Here is a 20,890-nt window from a genome sequence, read left to right as displayed (position 1 = left end):
GCTTCGACCGTGACGTCACCCAGGCAGGTCACAAGCACGTGCACAAAAATCATAACAACAACGGAGAAGAAGGATGGAAGGAGCTGAGGCGGTAGCCGCGTTTCTGGTTTGTGTGTTTGTGCACATGGCGGTTGATTGTAATCCTGCTTGAGTTTTTTTTTTTTTTTTTTTTAACTTTTCACGGCATTGTTTTGCGGCGTGATGGATCCCCAGTGTGTCGAGGTGCGCTGATATTTTCATTTCGCCGTGATGACTCAAACCCCCTCTGAATCTCCTCTGTGCCGTAGACTGCAATCAATGTCTGCACCTCACCGTCGGTCCATTTGTGTACATCTTCCTGCTGTTTTCTTGTTGTTTACAGCGGTGTCTGCTAGGCTAATGCTCCCCCTTTTAAAAATGCCGGTTGTTTTGGTGCTTTCTGGTAGCGTCAGAGCCTGCTCTAGCTTTAGCCAATCAGTGCCGGGTTAACCTCGAGCCGCACCCAGGAGCTTTTCAGGGCCGAACGGAGTACCTACCCTGGAGTAGGTACTCCGTTGGCCCCCGTAAAAGTTCCTGTAAATGGCCCTGTGGGGGAGGTTCCTGCAGTGGAAACACGCACCAACGGGGCTGGCCCCGTAATATTACCCCGAAGTTCCTGCAGTGGAAACGCGCCTATAGTCTTCATAATAGATGTTATTTTAAAATGGGACTCCCAAGAAGATATGAGTCGGCCAAACTAACTGGCAACCCCACATTTTGCTGGCTTAGGAGCTCTGAAATAACAACACTCTGTTCCTCATACTCGAAGCCGTGTTGTTTCTCTTATTGTATTATGAGGTGTCATCTTGTGTTTCCTGTTTTTTGGGCATTCTTTCTGTGGAAAATGATTCGATCCGTTTTGCAAAAATCGGATTTCATGTGATTTGGGACTGTTCAGACTTCAAAAGAGTCATCCGGTTCCAATCTGGAGGGGCTAAAAATCGGATTTTTGCTGGCAGTCTGAACGCGGCCTAACACCCAATTCACCATTTTGCACAGGAGATGAAGTTTAGGGTATGTGTTCAGTTATGCCTTTGGATATCCTTTTTTTTTTTTTTTTTTTGAAGAGATTAAAACAAACATTGTTATCAAAATATGCCTAAACCCTGTACAAATTATGAAAACTTCTCTCTTATGTGTGAGTCCTTGTACTTTGTTGGACTGTATTGATTTTATTGCTCAATTGATGTGTTATTTTATGAGTCGGCCAAACTAACTGGCAACCCCATATTTGGCTGGCTTAGGAGCTCTGAAATAACAACACTCTGTTCCTCATACTTGAAGCCGTGTTGTTTCTCTTATTGTATTATGAGGTGTCATCTTGTGTTTCCTGTTTTTTGGGCATTCTTTCTGTGGAAAATGATTTCCCAGATTTCCCCTATATAAAGACCACACAGGGGTTTGGTTGCAGACAAAGTTATTGACTGCGAACATTTCCAGTGTGAAGGATGAAGGTCGCTGCATCTGTGTTCCTGCTGCTGCTGCTCTGCTCCGTCTCCACCACAGGTCAGGTTGACTTGCTGGAAAGCGAAGAGTACGTGCCACAGGACATCCACACTGTGCTGAGAGAGATGACCGCCTCGCTGGCCCAACTGAAGGAGAAGGTGACGTCCCTACAAAAGGAGAACCAAGGTACGGTAACAGTAGGATATGATCAGTGATGGCAAGTAACGAAATACTTTGTTACTTCACTTAAGTAGAATTGTGAGGTAATTTATACTTTTAGAAGTATTTATTTTTCTAATTGGGACTACGAGCATGATTTGTGACACCACAGTTTAGAAGCCAATCCTGGTCCAAAATTGAATGTTCAGAAGTGTGATGAGTAAACCTGAAGTGTACAATACAAATGCCTACAATTGACTATGGTGAAGTACATTAGGATACATCTTGTGTCCAGCAGGTAAACTTAAGTGAATTGTTCAAATAATAACATTGATGAAATGGATTCAAGATAAGTTATTGTGTGGTTATTAGCTTTGCAGTGAATCGTGCAATAGAAATACTTAATACAACTTTTAATAATACTTTTGAGTACATTTCAGAGCCTGTACTTTTTACTTTTACTTGAGTAGACAATTGGATCAGTAGCTACTTTTACCAAAGTCGTTTTTTACACAGGTACTTTTACTTCAACTCAAGTAAAGAATCTTGGTACTTTTGCCATCTCTGGATATGATGGAGGTTGTGCCGTCTTCCCCATGACAGTGTTGTTAAAAAACAAAAAACAAATCAAATCCTGCATCATCTTAGAAGCCAATGAGTATAGTGATTTTGATTTTTACAGACTCACTGGTGGTGCAGAAGAAACGCTCTCTCTCTCAAAACTGTCTGTGCTCTTTTGTCAGTGTCCGCAGCAAAACTGGAAAAGCAACAGAGCGACATCAACATACTGAAGACAAACCTAAAAGGTATAGTTTATTTGGTGACCTTTTATTTAGAACTTGTCGTCTGTACACACACAAGAAATAAAAGTGAGCCCTCTCCATCAGTCCGACAGGTGGCTTTCTCAGCCTCTCTGCTGGCTGAGGGTGAAGTGGCTATTGGAGGCTTCAAGGAACACACCACTCTGATCTTCAAAAATGTCTTCACAAACATTGAAAAACAAAAAACAAAACAAATCATGTATCATCTTTGAGGCTAATGAGTACAGTGTTAACCACTGATTTTGATATTTGCAAACTCACTGGTTCAGAAGAAACTCTCTCTCTCAAAACTGTCTGTGCTCTTTTGTCAGTGTACGCAGCAAAACTGAAAAAACTGGAAAAGCAGGAGGTTGCAGTGAAGAGACAACAGACCGACATCAACATACTGAAGACAAATCTGAAAGGTATAGTTTTTTCTGTGACCTTTTATTTAGAACTTGTCCTCTGTACACATACAATAAATAAAAATGAGTCCTCTCCATCAGTCCGACAGGTGGCTTTCTCAGCCTCTCTGCTGGCTGAGGGTGAAGCGACTATTGGAGGCTTCAAGGAACACACCACTCTGATCTTCAAAAACGTCTTCACAAACATCGGAGGTGCCTACAATCCCAAGACAGGTAGTGAACTCTGAAATATTAACAATAAGTGTTTCATTTTCTGCTTTGTTTAAAAGTCACTGTGATCATCAAACTTGGCAAAATGTTCCCACAGGTGTCTTCACTGCACCTGTGAGAGGAGCTTATCACTTTGAGTGGCACATGGGCGTGATTGGATTTCCCACTGCTTCTGTGTTGGTCAAGAACACACACCACATTTTTGCTATACTTGAGCATCAGTCACAAGGTTTTGCGAGTTCGTCTCAAGGTGCTTCACTGCTGCTGGAGGCTGGAGACGTTGTGTTTGTGCATTTGTGGAGGCAAACTAAGGTATTTGACAATCAAAGCCACCATACCACCTTCAGTGGTCATCTGATTTTCACTATGTAAGGAGGGAAACACTCCCTCTATAGATGTTTTTCACCTCGATCTATATGACATTAATTGACAATAATGTTATGGTGTTTCTTTTTCAAAGCTTAAAGTGATGGGTTTTTCTGATTCTCTGTAATTCCATTCTCTGTCATTTGAATAAATCAATTTACATCTTAATGTATTCATCAATTTTTTGTTCCCCTGTGAAATAACACTAGAAACAGACAATAAAGGCGGTGGGCCCTTCAGCAATTGATCCTTTTGCTTGACATACAAAACATGAGATATTGGACCCAGATTTGCAATAACTGAGCCAGAAACGGATGTATAATATCAAATTGATGATCAACTTTTATTTTAGAGCTTGAACACACACATTGGACTGTATTGATATTCATATTCTCTACCTATGGGATAAGGATGTTTTAGGCTAGAATTAGGTATAGAAACAGTCTTAATAATAGATGTTATTTTAAAATGGGACTCCCAAGAAGATATGGATCGGCCAAACTAACTACCAACCCCAAATTTGGCCGGGTTGGTGGTTAGGAGCTCTGAGATTACAACACTCTGTTCCTCATACTTGAAGCCGTGTTGTTTCTCTTATCATACGATGAGAAACGCACAGGACACAATTGCTGGGGTTCTTGTAGCTGTATTGTTTATTTTACATCTTGAACTTCAGGAAGCTATTCTCGGTTTGAGATTTAGAGAAAATACTGAAATAATATAAATAAAAGGATACAAAATACGGCAGTGGGCTATGAAGGTTCACAGAAAAAACAATGGCCATGGGTCACGAAAATGTACATTTATCACCACAACCACTTACACGCCACACAGCGTTGAACACGGGAGCTGGAGCTTTCCTCACTCTCTGAAGCTAACGGTTAGCCCCGGTCGACGACTGGCATTAAGGTCTGATGTGGGCTCACAGCCGACGGTCCCTGTGGGCCTCGCACATTCACAACAGTAGACCTGTTATTGAGGGGCCGACCCTGAAAAGCAGACTGGCCTCTCCACTCGCAGGTTGTGGAGAGTATCTGGGATCATTTCGACGGGCATAAGTAGCCTAGATTTCGCTTCATGAGACACAGCTCACTGTCCACTATGGTTCTCCATTCAGAAACGGTTTGCCATGTGAGGATAGATGGCAAGCCTCCGACAGCCAACCTCATGGTTTATGCAAGGCATGCGTTAGCCCCAATGGAGCCTCTAGTAGGGGGGCTACAAATGTTATTGCTAAAAAACAGCCCTGTTAGTGGCAGTAGTTTCAGCGAAACTGGTGGGAAGTTTGGCAGCTTTGTCTGTACATCAGTCTTGCCTTACATTTTCCCGTGATAATAGGAGAGCGACTCTGCGTCCTGACCCTGTTCCAACTTAAGGTTGTTACAGCTGGGTTCAAGTCCACTGTCATTAACCTGTCGTTAAAGTTTTCCCCTCCCCCTTAAATATCAGAGGAGGATGAGAGATTACATAGCCTGTGTCCAGTTCATGCTGTCTCCTAGGCATTGTATCTCAGTGGAGGATGTGTGTGCAGCTGCCTCTTGGACCACTACACACACCCTTGTGAGGTTTATAACCTTGATATGACAGAGTCTGCCGTGGCCCAAATCAAATCAAAAATCAAAAAGGACTGTATTGTTGATATTTATATGCTCTATGGGATAATCCTAGGATGCTTTAGGCTAATTATAGAAACAGTCTTCATAATAGATGTTATTTTAAAATGGGACTCCCAAGAAGATATGGATCGGCCAAACTAACTGTCAAACCCGCATTTGGCCGGGTTGGCGTTTGGGAGCTCTGAGATAACAACACTCTGTTCCTCATACTTGAAGCCTAGGTGTTGTTTCTCTTATCATACGATGAGGTGTCATCTTGTGTTTCCTGTTTTTTGGGGCATTCTTTCAGTGAAAGTGATTTCCCAGATTTCCCCTATAAAAAGACCACACAGGGGTTTGGTTACAGACAAAGTTATTGACTGCGAACATTTCCAGTGTGAAAGATGAAGGTCGCTGCATCTGTGTTCCTGCTGCTGCTCTGCTCCGTCTCCGCCACAGGTCAGGTTAACTTGCAGATAAGCAAAGAGTCCGTGCCACAGGACATCAACGCTGTGCTGAGAGAGATGACCGCCTCACTGGCCCAACTGAAGGAGAGGATGACGTCCCTACAAAAGGAGAACCAAGGTACGGTAACAGTCAGATACAGGCGTATCTCAATAAAGTAGGATATGATGGAGGTTGGCCGTCTTCCCCATGACAGTGTTGTTAAAAAACAAAACAAATCCTGCATCATCTTTAAGGTTAATGAGTATAGTGATAACCACTGATTTAGATTTTTACAAACTCACGGGTGCAGAAGAAACTCTCTCAAAGCTGTCTGTGCTCTTTTTGTGTACGCAGCAAAACTGGAAAAGCAACAGAGCGACATCAACATACTGAAGACAAATCTGAAAGGTATAGTTTTTTTGTGACCTTTTATTTAGAACTTGTTGTCTGTACACACACAAGAAATAAAAGTGAGTCCTCTCCATCAGTCCGACAGGTGGCTTTCTCCGCCTCTCTGCTGGCTGAGGGTGCAGCGACTATTGGAGGCTTCAAGGAACACACCACTCTGATCTTCAAAAATGTCTTCACAAACATCGGAGGTGCCTACAATCCCAACACAGGTACTGAACTCTGAAATATTAACAATAAGTGTTTCAGTTTCTGCTTTGTTTAAAAGTCTCTGTGATCAACAAACTTGGCAAAATGTTTCCACAGGTGTCTTCACTGCACCTGTGAGAGGAGCTTATCACTTTGAGTGGCACATTGGCGCGTCTGGAGTTTCCACATCTGCTGTGTTGGTCAAGAACACAAACCACATTTTTGCTGCATATGAGTATCCGTCAAAACGTTTTGGGAGCTCATCTCAAGGTGCTTCACTGCTGCTGGAGGTCGGAGATGTTGTGTTTGTCCGTTTGTGGAAGCAAAACAAGGTATATGACGATCAATACCACTATACCAACTTCAGTGGTCATCTGATTTTCACGATGTAAGGAGCTCAAAGCTCAAAGTGATGGGTTTTTCTGATTCTCTGTCATTTGAATAAATGAATTTACATCTTAATGTATTCATCAATTTTTGTTCCCCTGTGAAAAAACACTAGAAACAGAAAATAAAGATGGTAGGGTTTCAGCAATTGATCCTTTTGCTTGACCTTTGACCCTCACTGAAACAGAGAGAGGAAACTGTGTATTAGACTGCATTGAACTAAATGTCCTCAGGGTGGTGCTGTGCTGCAGAGCTGGAGAGGGAGGCAAAGGTAGAAGTCACTGAATGGACAAGATTTACACACTATTCACCGTTTTGCACAGGAGATGAAGTTTAGGATATGTGTAGCCTACAGTTATGCCTTTAGATATTCTTTTTTTTTTTAAGAGATTAAAAAAATATGCCCAAGTCTAAACCCTGTACAAATTATGAAAACTTCTCTCGTATATGTATGTGTGAGTCCTTGTACTTTGTTGGACTGCATTGATATTGATATGCTCTATTGATGTGTTATTTTCAAATGGGACTCCTCAGAAACCATGGGTCGGCCAAACCAACCATCAAACCCGAATTTGGCCGGGTTTGTGGTGAGTGAAGCAGCTTTTAAATAACAACAGTCTGTTCCTCATACTTCACTGTGAGGCTTATGTGTTGTTCCTCTTGTCATATGATGAGGTTGCATCTTGTTTTTCCTGCTTTTTTGGGAAGTCTTCCAGTTAAAATGGAGGAATTAAGCCATGCTTTGAGTGGTCTTCACACATAACAAGAAGGGAGAAGGGACCATTGGAGCGGGCCAACCCCACTTCTGTGAAGAGCCACACACTCGTTAAAGCTTTTGTGGTCAACGCTGGACAAAGAGCCTGAGCAGGCAAAACGAGTCAGTTGCGCTGCACAATCTCATGCCACAGAGAGCCTGGTCCCCACGGTGTGAGACTTGTTCAAGCTCCAGTCCCTCGCACCGTGCTCATCCTCCCAGAAACGCTATCCCAGCGCGCAGCGGGCCGTGAGAGGCAAGAAGCTGAGGAAGACCTGATTTTTCCAAAATGAGATCCGCACGTGCAGAAATCAAACACCTGCGAGCGCATTTTTTTCCCCCGAGCGCTTTTCCAAGCATTCGCAAGCAATTTTGTATCCTGCATCTCTGCCCCCTGGAGCAATATTGTAGCCTGCAAGGAGAGAATCAGCGCGCAGTACTTTCCCCAGCTCACGCGCACGCAGACTGCTCGCGCTCAAAACTCTCCTCTCCTCGCACAGAAAACTGTCCCCTGCTCGCGCACGAGTGATTATTTTTAGGGGGCGGTTTTTGTCAGTAGGGGGGCGGCCCTGAGGGCATGCCAATCACCGTTGTATCCCCCAATATAATTGGTTGGGGGTATTGGCCAATTGGACAGCAGGGTACGGCAACATTACTAGGACAAACGGGACAAACCACACAGCCCTGAAGGCCTGACTGACATTGTGATTTTGTGTCTTGACTTCAAACTTGAAAGGAGCTGGCTTAAAGCAGAAGTAAGCGGAATATTTGTGTTAATATAAGTCTTAAATAGTTATATCTTCCGACAGCAATCACTTACATGGAGTGTTTGGACCGAAACACGGGTCTGTCAGTCACTCTGCTCTGCTCTGAGCCGAGGAGAAAACTTTTCTCGTATCCTACAGTTTTTATCCAATGAGGAGAGAGAACGGCATGCAGGGCTGTGTGTGCAGCCAATGGACGCCATGAATGTGGTGACGTAGCGACGAGGACTGTTATGGTGCGTTCAAGGCAACTCGTGTTTTTCCGACCTGTGAAGTCGTACCAGTTCGATCTGGTACGAGTTCATGGGTCGGAAGTTACGAGTGGCCGTTATAGTGACTTTCACGGGTAAAACAGGTCCGAAAAACACGAGTGGGTTGTCTGGAACGCTACAAAGTCGTAAGTTGTGACTTGAAGCTGTAATTTACGGTTTCAAAAGCCTGCCTGGAACGCAGCATTAGCCAAAACGACCGGATCGCTTACTTCTGCTTTAAGTTCAGGAAGTGGCGGAGTTGTGCATACAGACTGCAGCAAAAAAAATTGATAAAAATAAAATAAAATAAATAAATAAGAAGAAGGCCGTGGTTCCGATCCGACCAGAGGTTATTAATGTTTTAGATCCAAACTCAGCACGTCCGGACAGTGTTGTTCGGCCTGACCATCGAGAGCTCTGTGGCCGGAGCAACACATTTATTTAGAAATTTAATCACTAGTTAACTTAAATGAATGTGTGCTCCAGATCCCTCTATTACTCTTTTAAACAGTAAACATTAGTTGACTATATTATATTTTTTTTCCATCTTCGCTGAGCATAAGATTTGTTCAGAATTAAATAAAAGCCTCTCCCATATAGACCCCTGTCCTAAATATAGCAGCTGGAGAAATAGCCTACTATATTGACACACATCTGCTTCCATCCCATCTTTTTTTTTTAATAATTTTTGGTAACACTACATAATATGGCCCGCTTCTTACTGTGTACTTACGGTTCACTTACTTTACACCAGTTCCACAGGCGCAGGCTATTCATTCTCTCTCAAATGCACATCTATGGAAGTCTTGTATTGTCATTCCAGGACGAAACACAAACAATACATCATGTAATAATATACATATATTTTTAAATGCACAATAATGAGTCATTCAGAGATTTATAAAAATGTTTTCATTATTGAATTACACAGAAACCACACAGCAGGTGCTATTCTCTCCTCCATACTTTGTAAGTACAGTAATGTAATTACTGTTTAGGTAGAGCCTACAGTAATTTCCCTGGAAGTACAGCCTAACAATGGGCACATCTGGCACTCAGATGTTTACCTTTTTTGGAAAAAAATATATATAATATAGTCAACTAATGTTTACTGTTTAAAAGAGTAATAGAGGGATCTGGAGCACACATTCATTTAAGTTAACTAGTGATTACATTTCTAAATAAATGTGTTGCTCCGGCCACAGAGCTCTCGATGGTCAGGCCGAACAACACTGTCCGGACGTGCTGAGTTTGGATCTAAAACATTAATAACCTCTGGTCGGATCAGAACCACGGCCTTCTTCTTATTTATTTTATTTTATTTTTATCAATTTTTTTTGCTGCAGTCTGTATGCACAACTCCGCCACTTCCTGAACTTAAGCCAGCTCCTTTCAAGTTTGAAGTCAAGACACAAAATCACAATGTCAGTCAGGCCTTCAGGGCTGTGTGGTTTGTTCCGTTTGTCCTAGTAATGTTGCCGTACCCTGCTGTCCAATTGGCCAATACCCCCAACCAATTATATTGGGGGATACAACGGTGATTGGCATGCCCTCAGGCCCGCCCCCCTACTAACAAAAACCGCCCCCTAAAAATAATCACGCGTGCGCGAGCAGGGGACAATTTTCTGCGTGAGGAGAGGAAAGTTTCAAGCGCAAGCAGTCTGCGTGCGCGCGAGCAGGGGAAAGTACTGCGAGCGGACTCTGCGCGCGCAAGAGCTGTTTTTCTCCTTGCAGGCTACAATATTGCTCCAGGGGGCAGAGATGCAGGATACAAAATTGCGCTCGCAGGCGTTTGATTTCCGCACGCGCGGATCTCATTTGCGCGCGCGCGAGTCTCATTGCGCGTGCACGATTTATGTCAGTATTCTAATCCCATATTCACCATGTTATTGGACCGTCACACTGACCTTTGATAACACGGAAAAGGAGATTGGACATGATCGACATGAGTGCTGCATAACTAGTTCACCAATCATTCTCATTCATCTTTAACTCTTTCACTGCCAAAGACGAGATAACTCGTCTTAGCGTTTTTTTAATGGCAACGCCATGCTGAATGTCTTGCCCTACTCCTCTGTGAAGATCAGACTTGTATCATCAAAATAAAGTTCAGAAAAACACATTTGGATTGACATATATCAGTCCCTCCAGGAATTCGCGATGTTGCGATCGCAACAATTAACGCTAATTCAGCCAATCCCCGCAAATTTTTGCGATCTTGCAATTTTGTACAATCGCCGCAACTTTTCCGCAAATTGGACCAATTGTCGGTGCTTTCCGCGAGTTACACAGCAGAGAGTGCAAGTCTGGACGGAGCGGTGGTTGAAAGTGAGTCCACGGAGGAACAGTGTGGCTGGGCTGACGGCAAGAAACTTGATACAACGTGCACAAAGTGATAAGTAAAGGAACACAAGCTGAGTTGAACGTGTTGAGTGTGAGTTGTCCTGGTTGACCACCCGAGGCTGTGTCAACCCCGCAGCACCAGTGAGTGAATCCAGTGAGTGCGCCACTGCAGGGCCGGAGCGGAGCAGCCGGCGGCCAGGTGCCCCTTCCCCCATCATAAGGCCCTGGCCCTGGACTTGAGTAGCCACCCTCCCCTTTTTATTCAAAGACTGGATAGTTTTAATGGCATTTTAAAACAGTTCTTTTACCACGATTTTTAAACAGACATTTTAATTAAAAGTAAAACAACTTTCAACTCTAATTTTCCTGTGCCTTTCTTAACAAGTGGAAAATTGCTGGTATAACAGGACCTCACATTATTTTGTGACATTTCAAAATTTTCAATTTTCCTTTGATTTTTAATTATTCAGAACAAAACTGCAACTTTTTTTTGCAACTTTCGCTGTCCCCCGCAATTTAATCGCAACAAAAGCGCTTAAAACATCGCAACATTCACCGCAATTTTTTCAAAATGTGGCCGCAAAATCAGGCATTTTAGGCCGCAAGAATCACAAAAAAAGCCCGCGAAATCCTGGAGGGACTGACATATATAAAAAAATATAGTGTGTTTTTCTCCCCTCACGGAGCGGTGCGGGTGTCTGACTGCAGCGGCGCCGCTCCGTGACACTCTGGCCGCCGGTGAGAGCTTAGGGGGCGGCGGCGGGGCTCATGGCGGCTCGGCAGCTCGTCGAAGCTCCGTGCAGCTTCGTGATACAAAGCACAAACGTTAGTAACAATAACCCTGTTGATCGCTCGTCGTTAGTCGTCAAGAGCGTTTGGAAAGTCGCCAGATTTTGCGAGAAATCACTCGGATAGTAGCTTGAAAATCCCGCGATCTAGTGTGGATGAGGAGCGGACGGCGCCGGCGGACGAGGAGAGCTAAAGATGGTGGGAGTGTCTGTTGTGAGCGTACAGAGACTGTCTGTGGCTGAGTTCAGGGGCACGTCAGCCAGAGCTGTAGGCTGTGTGTGTTGTGTGTGTGTGTTGTGTGTGTGTGAGACAGAGAGAGTGAGTGAGACCGCTGCCTGCTGACCAGAGGAAGCTGGATCTGATCTAAAGCGCCGTGTTTCGGCTACAAAAACCTGTCGAACTGATCCGAACACACACAGACACACGCGCACACACACGCACACACGCACACATACATGCACACGCACACGTCACGCACCCACACACACAAAAAAAAGGAAAGAAAAAGTTGTAATTCAAGGAAAAGAAAGAAAAAAGGCTGCAGTAGTGTGTGTCAGTAGCTAAATGTTTTGTCTGTTGTCATCAAAAGTCATTTGTCAGTGTTGATTTAGTTGTTGTTTACAAGAGAACAACTGTACAGATGTTGAGGCGTCACTAAAGCAAAATATAAAGGAGCAAATTACACTGGTCCACCTGAAAATGACAGCCGACACAAAAACCTCTTTTTCTCAAGATTTTGGTGCCAAAATGGCATTTTGGGCTAAACTAACCTATATTCAACCGCCAATTTCACAAGACTGGAACAAGATAGAAACAAACTGTTTTTTTGCTGGAAAGTAGAGACCCTCATCTTTCCTTTGATGGGTTGAATGTGTATGTAGTAAAAGTACATAATATATGGTGGGTCTACGAAAATCAGTCAGAAAGCTGGAAAATGCCTGGCAAGCTGGAGGAAGCTGCTGTGAGAATGGCTGGCAGTCAAAGAGTTAAGTGTCATTCCCTGTGCGTCATCATGCCCATCTGCCACTCACAGATATGAGCGCCAGGGCATTGAAAAGAATGAGCCTGAAACTCAATGTGGAGCTGGGACATGTTCACACACATGCACACATTTATGATTTAGTACATGTAGAAACTATGACCCCCTGCCCAGTCCCAAAAACGGAGCATCAATTGAGACCAGGACCTTTTTCTTAATCAAACTGTGTCTTCTATCACGAGTCGCTCCTAAACACAGCGCCGTGCTTACCGGCACGGCTCAGCCATCGACAGCACGCTGTCACCTTGGCTGGAACGGGCCTTAAAAAAGGGTCATGCATATGGTTGGGGAGCAGTCTGCAAGGGGAAGGGTTACCTCTAGAGGTTGTAGAGGTAATCCAAAATATCAGAGCTCCCTCCACCAGGACTCTGTACTCATACAAGTGGAAAGTATTTGGGCACTGGTGAGCAGAGCGGGGTGACTATCCTGTGCTTCCTTCACAGTCTACAACAAAACAGTCTTCCATTCTCTTCTCACCTGGCTGCCATCTCAGCTTGCCATGTGAGGATAGATGGCAAGCCTCCGACAGCCAGTCTCATGGTTTATGCAAGGTGTCTGTTAGTTGTACTAACCCATCTTGAACCCTTCATTGGGATTTAGCTACGGTTCTGGATGAAGATCCACATTGGAGCCTCTAGTAGGGGGGCTACAAATGTTATTGCTAAAAAACAGCCCTGTTAGTGGCAAGAGTGTCAGCGAAACTGGTGGGAAGTTTGGCAGCTTTGTCTGTACATCAGTCTTGTCTTACATTTTCCCGTGATAATAGGAGAGCAACTCCTGACCCTGTGTTCCTCCCCCTTTAAGTCAGAGGAGGATGAGAGATTACATAGCCTGTGTCCAGTTCATGCTCTCTCCATCTATGTAGAGGGAACCAGAGCCTTTCGGTGCTCTGATCAGCTGTTTGTTTGTTATGGACCCCAGACCATCTATCACCTTGGCTTACTCCACTCTACTAGGAGTGTGGTTACTTCCTGGGCATTGTTACAAGCTATCTCAGTGGAGGATGTGTGTGCAGCTGCCTCTTGGACCACTCCATACACCTTTGTGAACCTTGATATGACAGAGTCCCATGACAGTGGCCCACTCAGTGTTGGATGTGATTTAAACAAAAACTCTGATCAAAATCAAACCAAAGATCAAAAAAGAACTGTATTGATGTATATGCTCTATGGGATAGTCCTAGTGTGCTTTAGGCTAGAATTAGGTATAGAAATAGTCTTCATAATAAATGTTATTTTAAAATGGGACTCCCAAGAAGATATGGATCGGCCAAACTAACTGCCAAACCCGCATTTGGCCAGGTTGGTGGTTGGTTAGGAGCTCTGAGATAACAACACTCTGTTCCTCATACTTGAAGCCTAGCGGTGATGATCCATTTCGTCAGGACTATCCTGTGCTTCCTTCACAGTCTACAACAAAAGCTTCTTCCATTCTCTACTCTTAAAGTGTACGTGTCTTTTTACAAAAATAGGGTCCTATGATCCACATACACAGTGGGGAACATAGGACCCTTTTGGGGAAAAGCGGGTAACATACAAAGTAGGGGACATAGGACCCGGGGAACATAGGGATGACCCCGAATTAGGTATAGAAATAGTCTTCATAATAGATGTTATTTTAAAATGGGACTCCCAAGAAGATATAGGTCGGCCAAACCACATTTGGCCAGGTTGGTGGTTAGGTGAGATAACAACACTCTGTTCCTCATACTTGAAGCTTATGTGTTGTTTCTCTTACGGTACGATGAAGGTGTCATCTTGTGTTTCCTGTTTTGGGGGCATTCTTTCAGTGAAAATGATTTCCCAGAATTCCCCTATATAAAGACCGCACAGGGGATTGGTTGCAGATCAAGTTACTGACTGCGGACATTTTCCAGTGTGAAGGATGAAGGTCGCTGCATCTGTGTTCCTGCTGCTGCTGCTCTGCTCCGTCTCCACCACAGGTCAGGTTGACTTGCTGGTAAACAAACAGGACATCAACGCTGTGCTGAGAGAGATGACCACCTCACTGGCCCAACTGAAGGAGAAGGTGTCGTCCCTACAAAAGGAGAACCAAGGTACAGTAACAGTCAGATAAAGGTGCATCTCAATAAAGTAGGATATGATGGAGGTTGGCCGTCGTGACAGTGTTGCCTGCTGAACCTGACTTAAAGACTGTTTAAACCATTTTACTGCCCTCGCCGTAAAAAACAAAACAAGTCCTCCTTCATCTAGGCTAATGAGTACAGTGTTAACCACTGATTTTGATTTTTACAAATTCACTGGTGCAGAAGAAACTCTCTCTCTCTCTCTCAAAACTGTCTGTGCTCTTTTGTCAGTGTCCGCAGCAAAACTGGAAAAGCAACAGAGCGACATCAACATACTGAAGACAAACCTAAAAGGTATAGTTTATTTGGTGACCTTTTATTTAGAACTTGTCGTCTGTACACACACAAGGAATAAAAGTGAGTCCCCTCCATCAGTCCGACAGGTGGCTTTCTCCGCCTCTCTGCTGGCTGCGGGTTCAGGAACTATTGGACTCACCAGGGAACACACCACTCTGATCTTCAAATATGTCTTCACAAACATCGGAGGTGCCTACAATCCCAAGACAGGTACTGAACTCTAAAATATTAACAATAAGTGTTTCAGTTTCTGCTTTGTTTAAAAGTCACTGTGATCATCAAACTTGGCAAAATGTTCCCACAGGTGTCTTCACTGCACCTGTGAGAGGAGCTTATCACTTTGAGTGGCACATTGGCGCGTTTGGAGTTTCCACAGGTGCTGTGTTGGTCAAGAACACAAACCACATTTTTGCTGCATATGAGCATCAGTCAAAACGTTTTGGGAGCTCGTCTCAAGGTGCTTCACTGCTGCTGGAGGTCGGAGACGTTGTGTTTGTCCGTTTGTGGCGGCAAGACCGGACATATGACAATCAAAACCACCATACCACCTTCAGTGGTCATCTGATTTTCACGATGTAAGGAGGGAAACACTCCCTCTATAGATGTTTTTCACCTCAATCTATATTACATTAATTGACAATAATGTTATGGTGTTTCTTTTTCAAAGCTTAAAGTGATGGGTTTTTCTGATTCTCTGTAATTTGATTCTCTGTCATTTGAATAAATCAATTTACATCTTAATGTATTCATCAATTTTTGTTCCCCTGTGAAAAAACACTAGAAACAGAAAATAAAGATGGTAGGGTGTTCAGCAATTGAGGGTTACCTCTAGAGGTTGTAGAGGTAATCCAAAATATCAGAGCTCCCTCCACCAGGACTCTGCAAGTGGAAAGTATTTGGGCACTGGTGAGCGGAGCGGGGTGATGATCCATTTCGCCAGGACAATCCTGTGCTTCCTTCACAGTCTACAATAAAACGGTCTTCCATTCTCCACTCACCTGGCTGCCATCTCAGCTTGCCATGTGAGGATAGATGGCAAGCCTCCGACAGCCAGCCTCAGGGTTTATGCAAGGTGTCTGTAGCGGACCCTTGGTTCCCAAAGAATGGAGGCGGAGAGTTCCATATGGGTGCTTAGGTTTATTGCCCTCAGTGTCGCACCGTGAAAATTATGTAGAGGAATATACAAAAAAAACACAAAGAAGAAAAATTAAACACTTAACTTAGAATTCCCCAACACAGATTCAAAATTCGTCAAACTTATCACCATCCAAATAAAAATAAAAAACTACATTTTATTAGACCATTACAATAATTACTAAAACCTGATTAAGGGATTAAAATATAATGTGAGCGGCATCACCCAAAACAAAAAATAAAACAAGACATCAAGAATAATAGCCCAAAATTAAAGCAGAAGTAAGTGGTCCGGTCGTTTTCGCTAATGCTGCGTTCCAGACAGGCTTTTGAAATCGTAAATTACAGCTTCAAGTCACAACTTACGACTTTGTAGCGTTTCAGGCAACCCACTCGTGTTTTTCCGACCTGTTTTACCGGTGAAAGTCACTATAACGGCCACTCGTAACTTCCGACCGGTGAACTCGTACCAGATCGAACTGGTACCACTTCACGGTCAGAAAAATACGAGTTTCCTTGAACGCACCATAACAGTCCTCGTCCCTACGTCGCCACATTCACGGCGTTCCTTGGCTGCACACACAGCCCTGCATGCCGTTCTCTCTCCTCATTGGATAAAAACTGTAGGATACGATAAATGTTTTCTCTTCGGCTCAGAGCAGAGCAGAGTGACTGACAGACCCGTGTTTCAGACCAAACACTCTATGTAAGTGATTGCTGTCGGAAGATATAACTATTTAAGACTTATATTAACACAAATATATCACTTACTTCTGCTAGTACACATACCTTGTTCCAAAAAATCAAGGGAGCTAATGCAGGATGGAAGGTGCCGTCTCCAATGTCTGTCTCCTAATAACAATAAACAGTGAGGAGACCGCAACAACACAAAGATTATAAATAATTACAATACTCCAAAGAAACTCACTCAAAGTGCCATGAACATGGTCCAAACAAAAGAAAAGGTCAACAGCACAAACGCTGTGCCAGCCAGAGGAGAACAAAGGAAGGGATGATGGAGATGCGAACAGGTGGTGTTTGTTATGGACCCCAGACCGAGGGCGAAGCCCTGTCTAAAGAGCGTTCGTAACTGGAGGCTATCACCTTGGCTTACTCCACTCTACTAGGAGTTTGGTTACTTCCTGGGCATTGTTACAAGCTATCTCAGTGGAGGATGTGTGTGCAGCTGCCTCTTGGACCACTCCATACACCTTTGTGAGGTTTTATAACCTTGATATGACAGAGTCCCATGACAGTGGCCCACTCAGTGTTGGATGAGATTTAAACAAAAACTCTGATCAAAATCAAATCAAAGATCCAAAAAGGATGTGCTCTATGGGATAGTGTGCTTTAGGCTAGAATTAGGTACAGAAATAGTCTTCATAATAAATGTTATTTTAAAATGGGACTCCCAAGAAGATATGGATCGGCCAAACTAACTGCCAAACCTGCATTTGGCTGGGTTGGTGGTTGGTTAGGAGCTCTGAGATAACAACACTCTGTTCCTCATACTTGAAGCCTAGCGGTGATGATCCATTTCGTCAGGACTATCCTGTGCTTCCTTCACAGTCTACAACAAAAGCTTCTTCCATTCTCTACTCTTAAAGTGTACATGGCGGCGGGAGTGTACCTACAGTATGTTCTTTTTGCAAAAGGGTCCTATGTTCCTCAGTCGCAATACATACTGGGGATGTTTTTACAAAAATAGGGTCCTATGATCCACATACACAGTGGGGAACATAGGACCCTTTGGGGGAAAAGCGGGTAACATACAAAGTAGGGGACATAGGACCCGGGGAACATAGGGATGACCCCGAATTAGGTATAGAAATAGTCTTCATAATAGATGTTATTTTAAAATGGGACTCCCAAGAAGACATAGGTCGGCCAAACTAACTGCCAAACCACATTTGGCCAGGTTGGTGGTTAGGTGAGATAACAACACTCTGTTCCTCATACTTGAAGCTTATGTGTTGTTTCTCTTACGGTACGATGAAGGTGTCATCTTGCGTTTCCTGTTTTGGGGGCATTCTTTCAGTGAAAATGATTTCCCAGATTTCCCCTATAAAAAGACCACACAGGGGTTTGGTTGCAGACAAAGTTATTGACTGCGAACATTTCCAGTGTGAAGGATGAAGGTCGCTGCATCTGTGTTCCTGCTGCTGCTGCTCTGCTCCGTCTCCACCACAGGTCAGGCTGACTTGCAGATAAGCAAAGAGTCCGTGCCACAGGACATCAACGCTGTGCTGAGAGAGATGACCGCCTCACTGGCCCAACTGAAGGAGAGGATGACGTCCCTACAACAGGAGAACCAAGGTACAGTCACTTCCGCGTTCAAAAAACTGCAATCCCCTCGGCTTCCTCTGGGGGCTGGCTCCAGAAGGGAGCAACTCCAATTGAGCCCCATGTTAAAATAGCCGATTTTACAGCTTAAAAAAACATATTTACAGCCTGGTACATTTTATTTTTTTGGTCTCAACCGATAGTTTCTACCCCCGCACACACTCTGAGGGGGGTGATTTTTTTTTTAACTCTACCGTTTTACTGTTATTAGGTTTAAAGTTCTGGCCAATTAGGGCGCAGAAACGTTGAGTGACAGGTCAGGGGACCGCTGCTACGAGGCCAGTGGGCGGGTTCTCAGCCGGCCAACGGCCGCACCGCTCCAAATATGGCAAGTAGAATCCAACATGGCGCGATTCAAACCCCCGTAGTAGCGGCACAAAACAGACTCCCCAAAACCAATGGCTGACGTCACGGACGCTACGTCCATTCTTTTTACAGTCTATGGGTGCATCTCAATAAAGTAGGATATGATTTTGAAAGGTGCTATACAAATAAAGTTTATTATTATTATGATGGAGGTCGGCCGTCTTCCCTGTGACAGTGTTGTTAAAAAACAAAAAAACAAAACAAATCCTGCATCATCTTTAAGGTTAATGAGTATAGTGTTAACCACTGATTTAGATTTTTACAAACTCACGGGTGCAGAAGAAACTCTCTCTCTCAAAGCTGTCTGTGCTCTTTTTGTGTACGCAGCAAAACTGGAAAAGCAACAGAGCGACATCAACATACTGAAGACAAATCTGAAAGGTATAGATTGTTCTGTGACCTTTTATTTACAATTTGTCATCACACATACAAGAAATAAAAGTGAGTCCTCTCCATCAGTCCGACAGGTGGCTTTCTCAGCCTCTCTGCTGGCTGAGGGTGCAGCGACTATTGGAGGCTTCAGGAAACACACCACTCTGATCTTCAAAAATGTCGTCACAAACATTGAAAAACAAAAAACAAAACAAATCCTGCATCATCTTTGAGGCTAATGAGTACAGTGTTATCCACTGATTTTGATTTTACGAACTCACTGGTTCAGAAGAAACTCTCTCTCTCAAAGTTGTCTGTGCTCTTTTTGTGTAGGCTACGCAGCAAAACTGGAAAAGCAACAGAGCAACATCAACATACTGAAGACAAACCTAAAAGGTATAGTTTATTTGGTGACCTTTTATTTAGAACTTGTCGTCTGTACACATACAATAAATAAAAGTGAGTCCTCTCCATCAGTCCGACAGGTGGCTTTCTCAGCTTCTCTGCTGGCTGAGGGTGAAGCGACTATTGGAGGCTTCAAGGAACACACCACTCTGATCTTCAAAAACGTCTTCACAAACATCGGAGGTGCCTACAATCCCTAGCCTGGCTCTCGCCAGACCCTTGTAGTTCCGCAAAGCTACGCCAGAGGCGCTACGCTCAGCTTCGCACAAGGGTCTGGACTCGAGGCCAATGCAAACTTCTTCCCCGGAGCAAAAAATAATGAACCAATCAGGATCGCCGGGCGGGACTTTCTGAGGTGTGACGTAGCGCTGAAGCGACTGTTTGAGTCAAACAACAATGGCGGCTCGCAGTGAGTGGCTGAAGTAGCACGTCAACAAGATAACGGACAAGTGGTTTATCCAATCACATACAAGATTTTTTTTACAAGGCCCCGCCTTCTGAAATGAATCGCCTATGGAGCAGTCCCAGACCCTTGTGCGGAGCTCAGCATAGCTTTGCGGAACTACAAGGGTCTGACGAGAGCCAGGCTAACAATCCCAAGACAGGTACTGAACTCTGAAATAAAATCCAGCCTATTTTTTAGGCCTTTTCTCGAAAATTGCATATCCATAATAAAATGAGTATATCTCTGCAATCACAAGGTCTATTTGAATACTTTTGGTGTCATAGTAAAGGGAAAAAAATGAGGAATTGCTGAAATGTGTAAATTTCAGTATATCTGTTACTGGTGAAGAGTAAATGAAGATGACACACAGAAAAAAATTAATAAAATTAATATTCGCCTAAAAAAAAAATCATATTTTTGATGAGTGCCCTTTAGAATAATGCTGATGAAGCTCAAACTCTCTATAAAATCATTGTACAACATGTGAACATTGTCTCTGCAGTGGTTGATTCTGATTAATTGAAGCAGGACAAAATGATTGAGATTTTACTACAAAATATCCAGGCGAACTTTCCAAAATGTCCATTTTTGGCACAGCTTGGAACCACCTGCTACTATAAACTATTGTTTAATCTTTATTTTCACACAATTTGGATAAACTAACTGAAAATAAATCTACTGGAACCGATTGGAAATAACTAACATTGTGGATTCAGTCTCTCTCAGCCCCCCTGTAATCCTCTCAGCAGGCACGCCGATTTTTCCCAGTGGCCACCCGTGGTACTGCAACAAAAAATCCCATGCGGCCCAGAAAGGATTTTTCCCATAGACCGCAATAGTAAAAGAGAAGCCTGTAAAACTGTTCACAGGACACTTCCAGCTGTAACCTCCGTTAATTACTAATCTTTATATTCTATATTTTTAAGTCATGGACTTTTTATCCGTCAAAATGTTTTCTAACGGCCAGAAAAGCCACAGAAAAGTCTCTTTTCTGGCCGTGACGTCACGGCTGTGTCCGTGCACCAGCAGTGCGCGGTCGTGTGTGTCTCGGG

General features: G+C 43.7%; 3 protein-coding genes across 3 annotated transcripts; all 3 read left to right on the top strand.

Moving 5' to 3' along the window:
* The first annotated feature begins 1,321 nt into the window (after positions 1-1,321).
* On the top strand, positions 1,322-6,640 carry LOC146974154 (complement C1q-like protein 3). Its single transcript, XM_085797261.1, has 5 exons — positions 1,322-1,650; positions 2,756-2,848; positions 2,930-3,061; positions 3,156-3,549; positions 6,498-6,640. The coding sequence occupies exons 1-4, from the start codon at positions 1,467-1,469 to the stop codon at positions 3,428-3,430; spliced, it is 684 nt and encodes a 227-aa protein (XP_085653387.1). The 5' UTR covers positions 1,322-1,466; the 3' UTR covers positions 3,431-3,549; positions 6,498-6,640.
* Positions 5,356-6,455, top strand: LOC146974155 (complement C1q tumor necrosis factor-related protein 6-like). Its single transcript, XM_085797258.1, has 4 exons — positions 5,356-5,604; positions 5,821-5,874; positions 5,955-6,086; positions 6,181-6,455. Exons 1-4 carry the CDS (start codon positions 5,424-5,426, stop codon positions 6,453-6,455), a joined length of 642 nt encoding a protein of 213 aa, XP_085653384.1. The 5' UTR covers positions 5,356-5,423.
* LOC146974153 (uncharacterized) lies at positions 5,819-19,593 on the top strand. Its single transcript, XM_085797259.1, has 4 exons — positions 5,819-5,874; positions 17,980-18,223; positions 19,322-19,384; positions 19,466-19,593. The coding sequence occupies exons 2-4, from the start codon at positions 18,040-18,042 to the stop codon at positions 19,591-19,593; spliced, it is 375 nt and encodes a 124-aa protein (XP_085653385.1). The 5' UTR covers positions 5,819-5,874; positions 17,980-18,039.
* The last annotated feature ends 1,297 nt before the right edge of the window (positions 19,594-20,890 follow it).

This window comes from Trachurus japonicus, chromosome 14 (genome assembly GCF_045865225.1).
Source record: "Trachurus japonicus isolate A0001 chromosome 14, Traja_1.0".
NCBI classification, from domain to species: domain Eukaryota; kingdom Metazoa; phylum Chordata; class Actinopteri; order Carangiformes; family Carangidae; genus Trachurus; species Trachurus japonicus.
Note: the sequence above shows the minus strand (reverse complement) of the source record. Positions and strands in the feature narration are given on the sequence as shown.